General features: G+C 42.9%; 2 protein-coding genes and 1 long non-coding RNA gene across 4 annotated transcripts; 2 read left to right on the top strand and 1 right to left on the bottom strand.

Annotated features, from left to right (window-relative positions):
* The first annotated feature begins 222 nt into the window (after window positions 1–222).
* Window positions 223–5,282, top strand: mmp9 (matrix metallopeptidase 9). The gene is made up of 13 exons (XM_086141566.1): window positions 223–544; window positions 792–1,027; window positions 1,186–1,334; window positions 1,419–1,547; window positions 1,673–1,846; window positions 1,969–2,142; window positions 2,236–2,409; window positions 3,244–3,399; window positions 3,484–3,676; window positions 3,762–3,901; window positions 3,982–4,132; window positions 4,386–4,489; window positions 4,589–5,282. The coding sequence occupies exons 1-13, from the start codon at window positions 407–409 to the stop codon at window positions 4,708–4,710; spliced, it is 2,040 nt and encodes a 679-aa protein (XP_085997692.1). The 5' UTR covers window positions 223–406; the 3' UTR covers window positions 4,711–5,282.
* Window positions 5,283–5,643: 361 nt separating this feature from the next.
* LOC147214259 (uncharacterized) lies at window positions 5,644–7,676 on the bottom strand. The gene is made up of 3 exons (XR_015104362.1): window positions 7,567–7,676; window positions 7,352–7,468; window positions 5,644–6,393 (listed from the first exon to the last, which is right to left on the bottom strand). It is a non-coding gene; the product is annotated as an uncharacterized LOC147214259 (long non-coding RNA).
* Window positions 6,637–19,199, top strand: LOC147214258 (zinc finger protein 335-like). Of its 2 annotated transcripts, none has more exons than XM_086141564.1 (28): window positions 6,637–6,743; window positions 8,236–8,429; window positions 8,540–8,816; window positions 8,913–8,990; window positions 9,225–10,361; window positions 10,450–10,653; window positions 10,783–10,947; window positions 11,051–11,309; window positions 11,973–12,150; window positions 12,250–12,362; window positions 12,452–12,470; window positions 12,603–12,719; window positions 13,434–13,510; window positions 13,648–13,808; window positions 13,895–14,115; window positions 14,254–14,353; window positions 14,560–14,648; window positions 14,763–15,031; window positions 15,160–15,268; window positions 15,360–15,557; window positions 15,738–15,880; window positions 16,017–16,156; window positions 16,265–16,362; window positions 16,479–16,565; window positions 17,504–17,587; window positions 17,675–17,734; window positions 17,823–17,928; window positions 18,842–19,199. In XM_086141564.1, the coding sequence occupies exons 2-28, from the start codon at window positions 8,238–8,240 to the stop codon at window positions 18,961–18,963; spliced, it is 4,803 nt and encodes a 1,600-aa protein (XP_085997690.1). In that variant the 5' UTR covers window positions 6,637–6,743; window positions 8,236–8,237; the 3' UTR covers window positions 18,964–19,199. The 2 variants fall into 2 exon arrangements, with proteins under 2 accessions (XP_085997690.1, XP_085997691.1); XM_086141565.1 differs by lacking the exon at window positions 6,637–6,743 and adding an exon at window positions 7,009–7,701.
* The last annotated feature ends 941 nt before the right edge of the window (window positions 19,200–20,140 follow it).

Here is a 20,140-nt window from a genome sequence, read left to right as displayed (position 1 = left end):
CCCAGAGCCATGTTCCTGCGCCTGGAATTACCGCCAAAAAGAGCAATTAGTTAACCACTCATTTGTTGTTTGGTGAAGATTACTGTGGAGTTTTTTGGAAATTCCCTCCTGCCCACTGAGCCTGTGCTCTTTGACAAGATGTGAGTGGGAGGGCTGAGGTTAGTCGGAGGCGGGTTTGAGTGACTAAGACAATATATTGCATAAATAGTCCAACGACTCCAACCAAAGGCACAGGGACAACAAGAAAAGGCACCAGTCAAAACAAAGGACGAAGCCGACGCAGACAAAGAACCAAAGTTCCTCCTAGAGCCGCTTAAATTTTTTTTTCGGTTAAATTGAGCTCTGCCTGCTTGCCTTCTTCAAGTCTCTGAGCGTTAATTTTTGCCGCTGAAATCTTCCTGCCATTATGAGCAGCAGTGTCTTAATTGTGTGTCTCCTTTTGGGGATTGGCATGCAGGGCGGATGGAGTCACCCTCTAAAATCTGTCCATGTCGAATTCCCAGGAGACATCATCTCAAAAATGACTGATACGGAGCTGGCAGAAGTGAGTAGCAGATGGTTTGTTTTGTCTTGATAGACTGGAATTCACAAAACACTGCACAGTCAAGCTGTGCAGAAAGCAATTAGCAGGTTTGTTATTATGAGGCTGATGAGGGAAAAAAAAAATTCAATCTCACTTTCGGGTGTCATACAAAAATAAAAAAAAAGAAGCATTTTTCAGTCAAAAAAAAAGAAAAGTTTTATGATTTCTAATATTTTCTGATTGTACACTGTCATATTTTTGTTTCTAGACTTACCTGACCAAATTTGGTTACCTGGACAAAATACACCGCAGTGGCTTCCAGTCTATGATATCCAACTCGAAAGCCCTAAAGAGGATGCAGAAGCAAATGGGATTGGAGGAGACTGGAAAGCTGGACGAGGCCACTGTAGAGGCTATGAAACAGCCTCGCTGTGGTGTTCCTGACGTACGTAACTACCAAACATTTGATGACGTGAAATGGGACCACACGGGCATCACCTACAGGCAAGTAGATGAAGAGAATCTCACTCTGAAGCATGATATATTTTGATGATTATGCCTTTTCAGGAGGGAAAAACAATTCATGCAAAGGTTTCTCTGGTTTTAAGAGGTCATAATCATTGTCACACATTTGAGTAAAGCTACTGTTCTGGTCTTCTCAGAATCCTAAACTATTCTCCGGACATGGAGGAGTCCCTGATTGACGATGCCTTCGCCAGAGCCTTCAAGCTGTGGAGTGATATAACCCCTTTAACCTTTACTCGCCTGTATGAAGGGACAGCTGATATCATGATATCGTTCGGAACAGGCGGTATGTGTTGGTAGAATTCTCAACGCATGCTCATTATGCTTTTAAAAATGAAAAGACTGATGTGATAGGATTTTTTTTCTTCAGAACATGGAGACGGATACCCATTTGACGGTACAAATGGCCTTCTGGCCCATGCTTTTCCCCCTGGTGAGGGTATCCAAGGAGACGCCCACTTTGATGATGATGAAAACTGGACTTTGGGAAACGGACGAGGTAAAACGTGCACACTCAAGCGCTTACCCTGCCTCTTCCATCAACTATTCTAGTGTAGTCATCTCCCCCTGCTGCTTACTTTGTGAATGACAGTAAACGATGTTTTTCATTTTCCTGTGTCACAGTGGTGAAGACGCTCTATGGAAATGCGAATGGTGACAGTTGTCACTTCCCCTTCAGTTTTGATGGCAAATCCTATACCAGCTGTACCACAGATGGCCGAACAGACAATCTGCGATGGTGTGCAACCACCGCGGATTATGGGACGGACAGGAAATATGGCTTTTGCCCAAGTGAACGTAAGCTTGACAGTTTATTCTCCAATGACGTTGTGGTTCTTAAGTCAGCATGGAGGCATCCACATTTGTGATATACTGTGATATATTTGCTTTATTTGGAGTCGTGATTGTCATCCTTACAGTTCTGTATACAACTGGGGGAAACGCCCAAGGAGCTCCATGTGTCTTCCCCTTTGTCTTTCTGGGGAAGGAGTATGACAGTTGTACCAAAGAAGGACGCAGTGATGGTTACCGCTGGTGTGCCACAACTGAAAGCTTTGACAACGACAAGACATTTGGATTCTGTCCCAGTCGTGGTAAGTGACATGAGCCACAGCGCATGACTACAATTGGATGCTTCCACGATTGTTTGTTTTCTTACTCTTGTCATCACACCATTGGGGTGCCAGACGATTCTGCGACTGGTGGAAATTCCGACGGAGAGCCGTGCCATTTCCCATTTGTGTTCCTGGGTCAAACCTATGAGTCCTGCACCAGCGACGGCCGTCAAGATGCAAGGTTATGGTGCAGTACCACTGCTAACTTTGATGAGGACAAAAAATGGGGTTTCTGCAACGACCGTGGTGAGTGATAAAACAGAAAAAACAGTTACATGATACCGATTTGTTTTGTCTTTATAATGAGGAGGCCTGCTGTACATCTGTTTCAATAATTATCAATAATCATATTACAAGACTTGTTTAATCTGTTCCCTTCGGGTTCCCCGGCTTCCTCCCACAGTCTAAAAACATGCAGCTGTTTAATTGGAAAATTGTCCAGATGACTAAATAGGAGAGTGAATGTTTGTCTGTACATGTGGCCCTGCGATTGACTGATGACCAGTCCAGGGTGTACCCCGCCTCTCGCCCGATGGTAGTTTGGATAGACTCCCGCATCCCCCACGACCCTGAGTAGCATAAGCAGCAGACCACGGATGGATGGACTTGTTCAATCTTGTTATTAACCTCAGTCTTGTCAGAGGCTTAACAGGATCTAGTTTTCAATATACAGCCAAATTCAGAGAAAAGGTCCCAGTTAAAAAAAAAAAAAACAACAAAAAACATTTTCACTACTTCTACTATGAACCTTTAAATTAAGCCCCTTTAAGCTGCTTTAAGGTCTTAATTTCTGCAGGTGCCCTCGGGTAAAGGGTTCATTGTGCCAAGATCTATTTGCAAAACATCTGCTTTTCACTATCAGCTCATCTTCTGCTTGATGTGCATTTTAAACATCCAGGTTTAGACTAGCATTTGGGTAGATTTGAATATAAAAACTTCAAAAGGTTTGTATACGTGAAATCCTTTACTCTTGCAGTAGTTTTTGTGTTTCGCATTAGCATTTCTTTGGCTGTTATTGGCTGTTTTGTTGTTCATGGAGCAATTTTTAACTATCAATTTAATATTCCATACTTGTTTCAGGTTACAGTCTCTTCCTGGTGGCAGCTCATGAGTTTGGACATGCCCTTGGCCTGGATCACTCCAACATCAAGGATGCTCTAATGTACCCCATGTACCGTTACGTGGAAGACTCCCCCCTGCATAAAGACGATATTGAAGGCATTCAGTATCTCTATGGTATGACCATGACAAAGTCCCTATGAGCAGCATTAACAAATCAAAATATGGAACTGTTACTCAAACACAATTGCTATTAATCAGGAAGCAAAGTTGATCCGAAACCAACGTTACCCGAGCCTTTGAGTCCTACCACTCCTGCCACCCCAGAACCTACAGAGGAACCTGAACCCACCACAGCCATAACACCTGTAGATCCAACCAAAGATGCCTGCAAAATCGATAAATTTGATGCCATCACTGTTATTACCGATGAACTGCATTTCTTCAAGGACAAGTAATTAGTAAAATTACTATTTTTGAAACATAAAAAATACCAAATGTGTGTATTGTATATGTTAATTATGTCTTTCGGTGATTAGGTACTACTGGAAAATGTCGAAAAATAGGAGAGGAGGTTTGGAGGGACCCTTCTCTGTGTCCCAGAGGTGGCCAGCTCTGCCAGCAATCATTGACTCTGCCTTCGAAGACCTTACGACCAAGAAATTATACTTTTTCTCAGGTATCCGAGTCTCATACAGGGATGTCTACACACAAGCCTAATCTGCCCATGACCTAACAATCTTCCCTTGCCTGTTATAGGAACCCAATTCTGGGTTTACACCGGCAATAGGGTTCTGGGACCGAGAGGCATCGGGAAGCTCGGTCTTCCCGACAGCGTTGAAAAGGTACAGGGGGCAATGCAGAGAGGAAAAGGCAAAGTTTTGCTCTTCAGTGGGGACAGTTACTGGAGGTGAGTCAATTGTGCAACATGTTAAAATTCGGTGAAATTCTTACAACAATGAATGTAATACAAAAAGTTCTACGGTGGGCTTCTTGCCAAGTCAAGTGACAATTATGTAAGCGAAACATACTCAGTGAGGTAGTTATTTACCCACCTCAAACAGGCTGAGTCAACCTCTTGAACTAACTTTTGTGAAAGATTTAAAAGAATGTTTGCAATTATAATAATAAGCTATTGCATGATTTGTGTGCAATCAACACAGGCTTGATGTGAAGGCCCAGAACATCGACAAAGGCTACCCTCGATATACAGATTCTGTGTTTGGTGGTGTTCCAGTCAGTCCTCACGAAGTATTCCAATACAAGGGTAAATATCCCAGTAATAAACAAATGTTAATTCCGGTTTGACTTTTTTAGATGACAAATATAAGTGAACATTCACATCTAACTGTTTTGTCTGCTTCAGGTTACATGTACTTCTGTCAGGATCGCTTCTACTGGCGTATGAATTCCCGCAGGCAGGTGGATCGTGTTGCATATGTGAAATTTGACCTTCTCCAGTGCCCAAACTCCTTGAGGAGCCAGTAAAGTGGAGGGACCATCGGAAGTGATCTCACAAAGGGAGATATTTTCTCTCGCCTGTGGTGGAGTCGGGGGGTCTGAAAAGGCATTTCTGTGTATTGCAAGTTGTGTGCGCCTTTTGGGATTTGAATAATCACCCATCATTTGTAAAACATACACATCAGCTGGAAAAACTTCAAAAACCTTGTTTGCGGGAAAAGAAATTCTGATGTAAGGCACTGGATTGCCCTTTGTCTATTAATCTGTGAAATCACACATCATACTGGCCAGCAGGTTAAGGCCCTCAACTTGAATTGTAATGATAGCAAAACTCATCTGGACCATGTTCCAGATTTTCTCAAGTCTCGGCAGCAAGTCTGACAGGCTCAGACAGTATTTGATTAAAGTAACAATCTAGTAACACATTTGTGTTCTTAAGCTTATTTGTTTTTGTATCATTCTGTGCGTGTTTCTGAATTGTATCTTGGATGTCTGTTTTTTGCACTGGATGACAACGCATGAATCTTTCATTTAAATTATTTATGAGATTGATATGTGTTCAGTCTGTTGCAAATGTCAATGCAATAAACATAACGACAATCAACATGTGGACTATGTTCTTTGTATGTTATGGAAAGATTTATTTCTTTTGTGATATTTTTTTATCGGGACTACAGTTGTATAATTGCCTGAATAAGGTGGATACTTTATTCACTTTGGGAAAGAAAAAAAATCTACTTACATAATTATAGACCATTTATTCCAATGTATAGCATCAGGGGTCTCTGTGTGGGAAAGTTTGACCTTAACACTTCCATTTGGTACTTGTCGGGGTGTCTTTTGCTATATGGATGCCTACACGATAAAGCCTAAGATACACATCATGCGCTACTGTGGAGGGAGGACAAACACAACTTACTCATGTCACAGGGCAATGCAGTAGTAGTGTGGAACGCGCTACTTTGTACTGAAAGCATCAGTGAGATTTTTTTAGAGACAATGAATTCAGTCATATTCAGTCACAATCACCGCATGGATTATTAAAAGTGGTAAAAAAAAGTCAAGAGCCAGTAGTAACAGAAAGAACAAGGATTGGCTGATCTAATGCCAGTGCTACTGTAATATGAGTTCCAAAACTCTCTGTATCTATTGTGCTGAGGAGGAACACCGTGGATGGCGGCAGCTGCATTTGCAAAGATCAACAATCACACATAGTCAGTTTCACCCCAGCAAACAGCACACTTTATTATTTTTTTTCTTTCTTAACAAGCTGGTAGTGTTTCAGTGTTGCCCGTGACCCTGGGTGCAGGAAAAGGATGGGAGTGTTGCAATTTAGTATCCTGAGTGATATTGTAGTTTATATGACACATGATTCTGACTTGAAACGTTAAAACCAAATGACTACTTGAAATTAAATTAACGAGGGATTTTTTTTTAATAATTATGTCTTGATAGTGAAAAAAAGGGTCATATCTTGGGGGTATGTAACAACTGAATCATAAGTTTGTACATCGCGCAGAGCGGCAGGATTGATAAGAGGATAGTGCGACGGTAAATCCATTTAAAAAAATCGACTAGTGCACGCTTGTTTCTGCACAAAGTCCATTTGTCCTCCTACTTTCCATCCCTCTGTCCACCAACAGACGGATTGATTCCTCCGTGCTGATCTTCCGCTTATCTTTCTAGGAATGCAACCGTAGATGCCCCAGCCTGAAGAGACAACACTACGAATTACTCCGCACTCGCTTGCGTCATACGGCTTCCACTTAAAACAATAGTCCACGGATTATTCTCAAATACCGCTTTGACAAAATTACCCGCTAAGCATTAAAGAACCAGACTGTGAATTAAAACATTTTTACCGATTTTTTACATATCCCCGCGTGTGCTTAAAGAGCAAGTGTTAAACAAAAACAATAAATAAGATCCGGCTGCCCGGGCAGGAAGCAAGGAGATACTCATGGCGCCCGACTAGAATGAAGCAACAATTATCTCTTACTAATTCCTGTGCGATTTAGGCGATCTATACGGAGGGATACCTCTCTACTCGAAAATACACGGTAAGAAAAAAGAGCGGGGATTCTTGTGTCGGAGGAGGAAAACATTTCCATTTTCTTCAGGGAGAGCATTTGGACGGTCTGCCGCAGCTGAGGCCCTCGAGGTCCCCAGTAGAGCTCTCAGAGTGCCTGATGTAAAAGGTGGCCGCCTGTTAGAAAATGGCGACGCGGAGCAGGCAGGATAAGGGGCAGCTAGGCCCTTTTAAAATCCCGAATATACACGTTGTTTTCGAAGCTGTAACCGTGCGGACGGCGTACGGGCGGAAACGTTTACGGCTGTAGCTTAATGTTGCATTAAACACTTTATCTAACGTTTATGACGGGGTACTAATAACGTTAAATATGACTTTCAACCTCTAGAAAAAAAACACCGTAAGGTGTCCACAACATTGGTTAGCCTTGCTAACCGTCGAACCTCCGCTCGCTCGTTTTGAGCTTGAGTAACTTCCAGCTGGTTTTTCAAACGACTCAAAGGCTCACTGTAGTCACTACGTCGATGAGTCGTTGCCAGCTTTTTAAAGAATATGGAGTTTTACTGCGGCTTTCACGAATATCTATCTCGGACTCGTTCCAATATATTTGTCCTTGAAGGGTAAACAGTGGTTGCCTACCTTGAGGAAACCGCAACGTAGTTGCGTGGAAGCGGAGAGCGATCCCCAACTGCTCCCTCTTGTCATTTAAATCTCGTATTCACAATGCTTCAATTTAATTACATTTATAAGGTGTACCTGATTGGAAAAACACAAATAAAATGGAAGTTAAACTCCGGCTAAAATGTACACAAAAGCAGTTACAATAGCTTAAATCCCCAGCGAAAGAATCCTACATTTGCATAGTTAAAAAAACAAAACAAAAAAAATTGATATCTGTATGTTACTTTTGCTATTTTAAGCCATAAGATCGTCAGTTATCATCCAGAATCCTTCCTTCGACCCCGACTTTGGAAGAGTCAATTGAGAAGGCACGTTTCCTGACAGCTCAGGACCTTTAGATTGCAGGGAGAATGCCTTTGAGAATGGTCATTTGTTCTCAAACTTTGTTGAAATTAAAGAAAATTACGTTACAAATGTAGTTTGGTATTGTTTTGTAAGCCTATTTGAAATGCACATATTGTTTATACACGACATAAAGTTTATCAGTAAATCACCATTCCTATTTGTTGACAGTTAATGCCACACAGGTGTAAGTTAGAATACCCAGGTCCCCATCACCTGTACTGTATTTGGTCTAGTTTTAGAATGAACACACTCTTAATTGTTTAAGTGATTTTATTTTTGCAATCATTCAGATGAAATATTGGAGAATATGTATAATTAAAAAAACTCCTGACAGCAGAAAAAGACATGATGGGAGCCAGCTGTAAAAGTGTCAGGGCTCCACAGTTTTCTGTTGTTTTTATGTGTGGTGCTGTTATTACCGTATGTTCTCGGCATGCTTTAACATGACCCCGAAAATAGCAAATAATGAGTTTCTGTCACATTCGTGTTGTGGACAGTAATGGATTCTGAGGAGAATGAGGTGGAAAGCAGCAGCGATGCCGGCCCCTCAGGGATGGAGGAGCCATCTGAAAGTGGTATGGGGATGGAGTCCTCGGAGGCCATGTCTGCTGATAGCAGCGATGCCGCTGCCTCTCATACGCAGGCCCCAGAGTCCGACTGCCATGTGGGACAGAGCTCAGAGGGACTTGTGGTAAGCTTTTTATATTTCCGCACATTATACTGAATAGTAATATGTTAAATAACTCTGAGACGGTCATCATAAAAGGCTAATATGCGATCTTACTTTCCTGAATCTTCAAGGTCTTCATCCCAGAAACAAGCTCCAGCACAGACATTAGAGTATCATCAGCCCACCTCCCTGACTCCTCCTCAGTGGCCCAGTCCACCAGTGTGTCCAGCGTCTCCACGGTGACTCAGTCAGTCCTCGTGTCTGAGTCAGCCCAAGTGCATGTTCACTCCAGCGCTGTGTCTGAAGGAGCAATGATGGTATCTGACTCGACGGCTTCCACCTCGTCAGACCTGGGCTCAGCCATAGACAAGATCATTGAGTCCACCATTGGCCCTGACATCATGAATGGTATCTCCAAAGAGACACAACTTTCCATCTAATGTCTATTTTCTTTGCATTAGCGGAGCAAAAGATCGATATCTGATGTCTCCTGCTTTTTATAAGGTTGCATTGCTGTGACCAGTGCAGAAGATGGGGGTGCAGAAACAACCCAGTATTTGATATTGCAAGGACCAGATGATGGTATCGTGACTGTATAATCTTAATTCTTATACAATTTCCATACATTTTTGAAGTCAGTGAAAATGATATTAAAACCAGGAGAACCAGTTTTATTCATCGAACATTTTTGCTCATGGGTTTGACACATTTCATTGTTTGAAGAACAATGAAATTGAGCTTTAGATTTTGAAAGTGCCTTATCAATTGGTTTTGATTACATTCTTATTTTTCATACTATGTATGTATTTGCTATAGGTGCTCCTATGGTAGCCCAGATGTCCTCTTCAGCCCTGTCTGATCGTATAGCCATCGAAGCACTTGCTGAGGGCCCCACATCTACATGTCTCGACCAGGGAGACTTGCAAGGCAACCTGGACCCTGATCAACCTGATGATCTGCCTGGACACTCTGGCTACCCAGAAGATAGCAGCAGTCAGCCAGATCAGCCCCAGCACTCCCACCCCTCCCATTATATGGACTGCAGTGCAGATGGCCCTGACCAAACGGAGGAGTCCTCCTCTTCATATGTCGAGTGTTCAGGCGAGGAGCCGGACCAGACCCGCTCCCAGTCAGGCTTCCCAGACTACAATGGGGAGAACAGCGATCATGACCTACCTGGATATGTGGAATGCAGCGGAGCCGATTCAAACCCCAGCAGCCGTGCTCACTACGTGGTTGAGTGCAGTCCTGGGTATCTCGAGTGTGCCGTGGACGACGGCGAGCGGCCCCATCATTCTCGCAGTTACATTGACAGCAGTGCCGATCACAGGACCCAAACGAGTCGACAGTACGGGGCCATGTATGGCGGGGAGTGTGTTGCAGCTGCGGATTCAGAACAACCAGGTTGTTCTCAGTACCAATCGAGGGATGATGACAATGAAGAAGATGATGAGCAGAACCAGGATCCAGACCAGCCACAGCACTCCCAACAGCAACACCAGCACTCCTGTTACATGGAAAGCAGTCACGGTCCAGAAGCCTCCCTCTATGTTGACGACAGCTCTTCATCAGACAACCCTGTAGCAGACACGGCAGGTTCAGGCGGACTTCCAGAGGCCTTGGAGTGCACTGAGAGCCAGCCAGGACCCTTCATCAGCAGCAGTGGAACCTACACCTCGAATTCGGAGCCTGAGCCAGCTCCGCAGTGTTCACCCAGCCAGGATGAGCCACAGGGCTCCCAGGAGCCTCAAGGAAATGCTAGTTTGGTTCGGGAGATGGAGGTGTCAACGGTCGCCGAGGGTTCTGGAGACCGTCCGCCAAACCTGGCTGAGTTGGAAGAGATGATGGAGGTAGTGATTGTGCAACAGTTCAAGTGTAAGATGTGTCCCTATAAGAGTACCTCCAAAGACACCCTCATTAACCACATGAGAGACAAACACTTCAAACCTCCCGGTAAGTTTGTGTGATTGACCAAAGGTTACTGCAGCATGACATGCTGTGTATGAATGCTTCATTCTTTCTTTAAATATTTGTCGTCCAGGGGTTTTATCAAAAAAGAGTAAACGTGGACGGCCTCCAAAAAGCGTCACCTTGGCTCGTCGTCAGGCAGAGGTGGAGGAAGCCGAAAAGAGGAAGGCAACAAACAGCAAGTCTGCTGACTCCCAGCCAGCAGCAGCAGCAGCAGCAGCAGCAGAGGAAGAAGAGGATGACGTTTTGGATGCTGGCGCTATTGATGACCCTGAAGGTCAGTGCGGAAGATTTTCAGTACATGAATCCATATCATTTGTATTTTTCTGCTGCGGTAAATAATCAGTTATTGAATCACTAACCACAAAAGATATTAATGTACTAGCCACGTCCTTGTTTTACTTAGAGGATAGCGACTATAACCCAGCGGATGAGGATTGCAAAGGAAGACCGCCGGCGATTTTGAAAAAACCCACCCCTCCGATATCCTCCTCCTCTCAAGCACGTCCTCGACGTAAAGTTGTCCGTCCAAAGAAATACAGCATTTTGGAAGAAGGCTACAGCAGCAAAGGTCACCTTGCACAATCTGTTGTGGACCATGATGTAATTACAAAAATTGAAAATGTAGAATGCTGGATTTTTTTATTTATGTATTTGTTTGTTTTCGGTTACAGAAGCAGAGGGCGTAGCTAAGAAACCTAGGCTTGGCACAGATGCAAGTACCCCCGGGGAGGCGAGCTCCTCTGGGTTAGGCAGCAGTCCCGCTATTGTGACTGATGGAGACCAAGCCGAAATGGCAATAAGCCAATCGGACTCTGAGAACAAAGACCCATCATCCAATTCACAGCCGGAGGAGGAGTTCTTCCAGAGAAAACGAGGCCGACCCTCCAAGCGCTTCCTTCGCAAGAAGTATAAAAAATATATGAACCGAAAGTAAGTTTCATGTAATAAAGGCTGTTCTAATTCCTGGGAAGCTAAGTCAGTTTCCTGCACAGATGCATGTTCAAGAGCAGAAAGGGGAACGTAAATGTTTGCTTCTTTAATAAGTGATCTTTGGAATTATATTTCATACCCAGTTACAAAAAGAAAATCTTCATAGGCTGTCTTTGGCAGACATTGTGCCTCCGTGAACTGTTTCGATTTCATTACATCTTGTCATAGATTTTGAGTCTTATGGATAAGCATGATAAAAGAACACTGTTTTTGGGGGATTTTCTCCATTTGATTTTTGATAATAGTGATAAAGAGCTCTGTCAAACAAATTGCTCCCTAACCTCCCTTTCGTGTTGACGAGGTTGATATTTGATATCATTTGCAAAGCATCCACATTCCCAGAGCTTCGACGCTCATTTATTTTTCTTGCATTTGTCACCCATCTGCACATCAGTCTCATGTTGCCGTTGTTTCGCTGTGAGAACGTCACATTTTTATAGGGATGTATATGCTAATGCAGCCTCAGAAAGGCTGTGAATCAATTAACATAATGCAAGCCGGTATTCTCTTGACTTGATATTATTCATGTTGGGGGAGGACTGAAGGTCTGAGCCTGCTAAGCTTCCTCAACAATTTTGTCCCTTTCTTGACATAATCTTTCAGTGTATACTACAAATCCCTCAAACCGCTCCTGAGACCTCACAATTGCTGGATCTGCGGCTCTCGCTTCCTGACGCAAGAGGATCTGCGCTTCCATGTGGATTCTCATGAAGGCAATGATCCCGAGCTCTTCAAATGCCTCCAGTGCAACTATCGCTGCAAGCGCTGGTCCTCTCTCAAGGTCATTTGGAGAAAAATGTCATCACAACACTCAAGTAGACCTCACTTATCATGTCTGCCCATGTGGCGTGCTGTAATTCTGACGGCTCGTGTTTTGCAGGAACACATGTTTAACCACGAGGGCACGAAGCCCTTCAAGTGTGAGGAGTGTGACTATACAAGCGTTTACAGAAAGGATGTTATTCGTCACTCGGCAGTCCACAATAAGGAAAAGTAAGAGAAACAAACATTTCTGACAATCTGAACTGCTTTTGCCAACTGCCAGATCTTCTAATTGGCTTTTTTTCTTTTTGATTCACCAGAAAAAGAAAGACAGAGTTGGTAAGAATTTGATTTTGTCTCATATCCAATGTAAAGAAACACGCACCAGCTTGATTACAACAATCACCCTTGGTTTTTAGTTTTGTACCGCAAAGTTTGCTAAATGTGTGACTTCCTTGCTGCGTCGTGCAGGTGCCGAAGGTGTCCGAGTTTCCCTGTCCTGTGTGTCACAAGATTTATCCGATGCAAAAGAGGCTGACCCAGCACATGAAGACCCACAGCTCGGAGAAACCTCACATGTGTGACAAGGTTTGTAAGCAATCGGGGAATCGAAAACAGTTCTCGCACGGCTAAATTTTTTTTATACACAGTGATTTGAATGCAGACTGTGAATGGTTTAAATAGCAACTGGTATTTCAGAGAGTGTGATTTTGAGGATAAGGTGTCATTAAAATGTATATAAGCATGTTCAAACTGTGAAACAGGTTCTCAATCACTCCAGTCATGGTATTCGTATCAGATCCATTATCAGAAGTACTTTATTGTTCCTGGGGGATATAATATTGCCATAGCAACAGGATTTGTTACTTTTTGTGAAAATGTTTCACCACTTATCTGAGATACATCCTCACTTCTTCAACCTTCAAGAAATTGAACAGGCTCATGTTTTTTTTTTATAATTAAAGATAAAGACACCTTACGTTATATTTAATATTCTCCTCAATCATGAACACCACCATTTTCAAACATATGTTATTTGATATTCTTGAAGGTATTTTTGAGAAATATACAGATTTGAATTGCATTATACTCTCACTGACAATGAACTTTTCTGCACTTTAATAAGCTTTAGTTTAATGTTCCTAGAACCTCTCAATGACAAATTTAATGAAAAAAAGTTGAAGTTATTGGTACACAAGATTTGTATTCAAAAATGAATGCGCACCACTACAGTACTTTCGAAGCCTACTTTTGTGCAATCTGGAAGATACTTCAAAATATCTTACACGTGTTTCTTTGCAGTGTGGGAAGTCCTTCAAAAAGCGGTACACATTCAAAATGCATCTACTTACTCATATCCGGAGCGTGGGAGACAGCAAGTCAGTATAAATAAAATCACTTTGTTGACTATGAATATTAAAAAAAATTGTATTTAAGACTGTCATACTTAAATGGTGATAAGTTTGAGTATTGACGCCTTTGTGCTATTAGATAATTTGTGATTTGTGTGTGTCAGGTTCAAGTGTGAGTTCTGTGACTACACCTGTGACAACAAAAAACTCCTGCTGAATCATCAGTTGTCGCACACCAACGACAGGCCCTTCAAGTGCGACTACTGTAAATACTCCACATCTAAAGAGGAGTTTCTAGTCTCCCACTTGGCCATCAAACATACAGGCGAGGAGCACTCCTTCACATTCTTCATACTCGTTTTTTGGCGTAAAGTGCAAATTAAGACTTTGTTGTGATTACGCTTTCCACAGGAGAGAAGCCCTTCTCCTGTGATATGTGTCACTTTGTGACCAAACATAGAAAGAACCTTCGTCTTCACGTGCAGTGTCGCCACCCCGAGGCATTCGAGGAGTGGTCCGTCGCTCACCCGGCCGAGCCAATCAAAAGACGACGCAGACCTTTCTTCACGCTGCAGCAGATAGAGGAACTCAAGCAACAACATGAAGACACACAGACTTTGCAGAACACCATTGTTAGTTTTGCCATTTCCAACAGTTACAAAATGAAAAAATGACTTATACTTACTTACATACATGTTGTATTACTTATGTGATATATGGGACTTATGTGATGTGTTGTGATACTCAATTCCTTTTTTCATATCTGTAAGGTTTCAGTGGATTCTGCAACCTTAGAAGCCATGCAGGGCATGGGAAATGCCTCTGTATCACAAGATGCGCTTGGAAACACAACCATCATCTACGAACAAGGTTGACAAAGAAGCGCCCTTTATAATATTTATATATATATATATATATATGTGTGTGTGTGTGTGTGTGTGTGTGTGTGTGTACAGTATATATATATATATATACACACACACGCACACACAGGAATAGTTTGTGTTTTCTTTGTCATTTCGGGGACACAACGACTAATTATTTTTCTCCTCTTCTTCTATCTTTGAATCTATCAGCTGAATCTGGTGACCTATCCGCCCAGAATGCCCTGGATCTGCTACTGAACATGAGCAATGCTCGGGAATTGGTTGGAAGCTCCTTACAAGTTAGTGCATGTTTCCAATAATTTCATGTTTCACAGAAACCATCAAGGAAACCACTGATTTGTAGCTTGTTAGTCTTGCAAATGAAATCATGTGTCCCTCACTGTGCTCCTTAGGTAGCAGTGCTGAAGCCTGACGGCAGTGCTGAGGTCAAAGCTCTGGAAAAGGGTGCGTGGACTGCGGTTTCCACCCCACCCGGCCAGGCCCAAAAAGTTGTGACTTTCCACGTGTCTGAGAACGGTGCGACAGTCTTGCAAGAAGCCTACGAGACAGCCACCTCCGAGACGGAGGAGCTCACTCAGATTGCTATCGAAGCCTACGAGGGGGACAGAGATTTCAATGTGGTTGAACAGGCCACCGAAGAAGTCCATAGCCCTGGATACTGGTACCAGAACACTTGCTTTGTTATGGGGAAACTACTGTTTTGTGAAGCATGTTTGAAATAACATAGAAATATAGACTTTTATAGACATTTTTTGAAAAGTCAGTATTTCTAAACTGCTGTCTTTGCAGTAACGATGAGACCAGTTCCTCCCAGCCCGTGGAGGTGTCCGATTCACAGAGCTTGAAAGGTGACTACCTTGCGTCTGGACTGCCTGATGGAGTTTTGCAACAGGTGGAGGTAACAGGTCTTTTTTTTTTTAGGGGGGGCATGAAGATATCAACCCAAAATGTCTCTCCTCTTTTCTAACAATGTTTTTTTTTCCTGTTAGCTGAGCAGTGAAGCTCCACCCTCTCCCTCTGCTGTGAGCTCCCCAAGTCTCAGCACCAAGAGGTTCTCCTGTCGAATCTGCATGGAGTCTTTCCATGCCCGTTCTGACATGGAGAACCACAAGAGGGCGCACATTGATCCCAATACCTTCAAATGCCCAGACTGTGACCTTACTTCTACATCCTGGCTTGAGATCATGGTGTGTTTCTCTGTGCACAGTATCACTTATAATCAAAACATGCGCAACACAATACATTTAGCTTCTATATTTCTGATCTATAATTAGTGTCCAAGAAGCTAGCAATATTTTATGTAACTGAAAAAATTCACTCAAAATGAAGGATTATGTTTAATATTCTCCATTCATATTTTGTTTCAGGCACACATGGAGCAGCACTCCTATTTACGCCCTCACAAGTGTCCAAACTGCAGCTTCGCTTCCAAAAACAAGAAAGACTTGCGGCGACACATGATGACCCACACGAATGAAAAACCTTTCTCCTGCAAGCTTTGTGGACAGAGGTGGGAACAAGTTAAAAATTCATGGAAAAAAAAACATTTTAATTAATTTAGGCATTTCTCATATACGTTGACACTATTCCACAAGAGTCTGTTGGCAGTTGGCGGTGATGACAGTTTGGCGCTCGTAATCTTCTAGGTTTAATCGCAATGGCCATTTAAAGTTCCACATGGAGCGTCTCCACAATCAGGATCACCCAACTCGCAAGAGCCGCTCTGCCCCCTCCCAGCAGACCATCATTGTCAACAGTGATGAGGAAGCCCTGGCCACGATACAGTGTAAGGAATGCGGCATAACACAACACGAGACTATCAGATGTTCTTTGCTGTAAAAGTGAATGTTGGTTAAGTAAAAGGTTTAGATGTTAAACTTTATGTGTTAAACAGCTCTGCAGACACACCAGACGGTCATCACTCCGGAGCGGTTGCAGGCACTGGGTCAAGAGCATATCATCGTAGCCCAAGAACAGACACTATCAGAGCAGGTCTTTACACCAAACTCAATGTATTATATTTAAAACATTGCTTACATCATGTTTTTTTGGTGGACAGAACATTATTACTGGTAATTTGAGGTAAAATTCATTTTTGTGCCACTCAGGAGGAGGGGGCTTACATCCAGCAGATCACCACCATCGATGGGCAGACGGTCCAACACCTCATGACAGGTGACAACCAAGTAACTGAGGTATGAGTCGTTTCACCTGCCCTCTCGCTTTTACCGCACTCACTGTTTATGTGACTTGTCTGCATCCAACCTGCACTTTGTGAGTTTGCACACTCAAGCTGCACCCAACTTCGCAAATGTCCATTTGCACTTTCACATACCCTAACTGTTTACAATTCAATTTGCACTTTTTCTTCCAACTTTCACATCCTTTCAATACTGTTCACATTCCCTCTCACTGTTTGCATTTCATTGCAATAATTTGCTTACTATTCATTGTTATTTGTTACTTTTTAATGAAATGTGAAAGTTGCTTTAGCATCACATGCTGACGGATTAGACACAAATTTTTGTCATTTTGCAACCAAGCTAGAGCGTCGTGTCTGCAACAACATCAGTATTCATTTCTAACCCTAACCTAAATAAAAGTTTTTGTTGTAAATGAAGAAGTAGATGCTTCTCCAGGTGTGTCTAAAAATAAAGCTCAAATTCTGTCAAAAAATGATGAAAAGGGGAAATATTTTCTTGAGCTTGTATATAATTGAGCAGTAGTTGATGCTAACGTCTCGAGGGAGCCCATTTGCATTTTTCTACCGACAGCTGATGCAACAGAAACTCATTTTGACTGGCTGAACCACTTTTGGTGCACAGACAACAGATTTTCGGGTGATATTATGATCCGTCAAATCCCCCTGCGAGCTAAGGTTGAGCCGGAGTGCAGCAGCAGGGATGCTGATTCTATACAGAAGTCCAAAAATATGACTCAAGAGATCTCAGAATTCATTAATCTAACAACCAAATGCCTCTCTGTATCGCACAGCCATGACTCGAAAACAAAAGGTTGCAGTGGATTTGCTGTTTCAGTTCAACAGTTGTAGGAATTATATTCTTTGCTCAAACAAACATTGATCACATCACCATGATCTCTGCTCTAAAAAAAATTACACGCCCTATTTCAGGTCCAGTACATCATCTCCCAGGATGGAGTGCAGCACTTAATCCCACAGGAGTATGTGGTACTGTCTGATGGTAGCCATATACAGGTAGGAGATTACCTCATCTGGCAGAGGTCATGCAGTCATGCAGGTTGACAATGAAATTGTTTTTTTTCTTCCTAATTTGCTCCTCAGATGCCAGATGGACAGATCATCCAGTATGAGCATGACGGGGCCTTTCTGCAAGAGCAGCAGGTAGGGGGGATGTTTTAGAAATCAGCATCAACGAATGAACGGCTATAAAAAATGTCAAAAAAATTGAAACTCCATTTTTTGTGTTTAGATTGCTGTGAGCCACGACGGTCAGATCCAGTATCTACCCATCAGCACAGAGCAACAAACCGTGAATCCTGAAGATCTGGAGGCTGCTGCCCACTCTGCCGTCACTGGTAAGCATACTTATGGATCAGATGTACTTCACCTGTACTTTGCAAATCTTTGCAATTTCTTTTTGTCCATACAGTCCTTTGGTGCCAAAGACAAATTATAATTGCCTCATCAAAATGAGTGAATTATTGGAGATCACCATAAATGTGACATTTGGCACTGTGTGAGGAAGTCCCAAGTGGCAGAGAAGTGTGTTAAAGCGGTGCAGGACATGTATGCCAGCTGTGAGACAGTGGTGAGGCGTGCTGTAGGTGGGACAGAGAAGTTCAAGGTGGAAGTGGGACTTCATCAGGGATCAGCTCTGACCCTCTACTTGTTTGCAGTGGTGATGGACAGGCTGACAGATGACATTAGACAGGAATCTCCATGGACCATAATGTTTGCAGATGACATTGTGATCTATAGTGAGGGCGGGGAGCAGGTGGAGGCATGTCTAGTGAGGTGGAGGTATGCTCTGGAAAGGAGAGGAATGAAGGTTAGTTGATGCAAGACAGAATATATACAGTATGTGTGAATGAGAGGGACTCGGGTGAAACCGTTAGGCTATTGAGGAAAAGACCAGCAGAGCCGGAGCAGAGGTGAAGTTTGGGAGGGACGAGGATGGATAGCGTCCGGAGTGAGTCCATCGCACAGCACATGAAAATGAGAAGCATGCTGACGTTGGAACTGCCAGGCTGGAGGCCTAGAGGAAGACCAAAGAGAAGATTAATGGATGTAGTGAAAGTGGATAAGAAGTTATGTGGTTTGAAAGAAGAGGATCCAGATATTAGTGGGAGTTGAAGGTTGATTCGCTATGGCGACCCCTGAAGGGAGCGGCAGAAAATAAAAAGAAGGCTATAACTTTTACATTGAGCTCAAGTCACCATTGGAGAATCCAGTCATAAAAGAAAGTAATCTTGTTCTGTTTGTTTGCAGCAGTGGCAGATGCAGCGATGGCACAGGCCCAGACAGTCTACACTGAAGCGACACCTGAACAGCTGGAGCAGCTGCAGCAGCAGGGCATCCACTATGATGTCATTACCTTCACTGATGAGTAGACGGCAATTTAAACCTGCTGGCTGATCAAACTGCAAAAAAGCAGGACCAATAGAAACCACTAAGAACTGACCTCAATGTAATTATGCATTAAACCGGCAGCGAACTACAATAAGATCGCCTCGACACGGATGCACGTTTTGAACCGATCAAAAGATTTTGTACATTCAGATGTTTGCACCAATTGCTTCTTGCTTAATCATAGGAACTGTGCATTAAAGAGTAATTTAAGGGTTTATGTGCCTCGACTGTTTTGATTTGCAAGACAATGTTATCACCCCCCGAAAAATAAGAAAAGAAAAGAATGCTCACATTGTCAAGTTTTCAAGAATTCTAGAGCGTCAACTCGAGCATTTTAGTTTTTGAATGAAGTGAAAAGAAAAGGGAGTGTTTATTTTTGACCCCGAATGAGACGTTTTAATTGTCTTGTGAAAAAGTTTCTGTTTACTGAAATTTACTATGTACATACATCTTAATTTCTTTTTCTGGTTAATATGAAGTGTTTAATAAGCTGAAAGCTGACACCAAATAAAACACTTTGAGTATATTTTGTGTCGGCCCAGTTTATGTTTTAGACTTATTTTAATGTTCAGTTTTTGATCGCACGAGAATGTAATACAATTCAATGATTAAGCTTCCTCTTCCTCTTTATCAGTGCTTTGCACCTTCCCTTTTCCATGCGTGGTCTGTTCAGCGTCACCCAGTTTGGCCAAGGGAGGTTGTGACCACTGGCAAGGCTTTTTTTGGGTGCAACGGCCCTCTCTGCAACTGGAGAGGTTGAACTATCTGCGGAAAACTGGTTCTGGACTTCATTCCAGATGGAGCTCTAATATGTGAGAGATGCTTAGGCCTCTGGGTGTATTCTTCTAACGCTTTGATTTGGAGTGGCCATTTCTTACAGCCACAGGCTGTAATAGTAATTTCATCACAACAAGAAGGTTGCCGGTTCAATTCCGACAAGGGGCTTTTCTGTGAGGAGTGTGAATTTTCTTCCCGCTTTGTCCCGTCTTGTTTCATCCCACTGTCCAAAAATATGCATTGCAGAAAAATTACCCAGACGTGAATGAGAAAGTGAATGGCTGTATGTCGGTATATGACGAGTGAATGACAGTGATTGGTTGCTTGTCTCTACACAGCGTGTCGATGAGAGTTCACTCCTGGGATCCTGACTGCAACACA

The sequence above is a fragment of the Fistularia commersonii genome, chromosome 34, assembly GCF_037954325.1.
Source record: "Fistularia commersonii isolate RoL2024-O1a breed Wild chromosome 34, RoL_Fcom_v1.0, whole genome shotgun sequence".
In the NCBI taxonomy this organism is placed as follows: domain Eukaryota; kingdom Metazoa; phylum Chordata; class Actinopteri; order Syngnathiformes; family Fistulariidae; genus Fistularia; species Fistularia commersonii.
The sequence above is the reverse complement of the archived record's forward strand: the minus strand, read 5'-3'. Positions and strand labels throughout refer to the sequence as shown.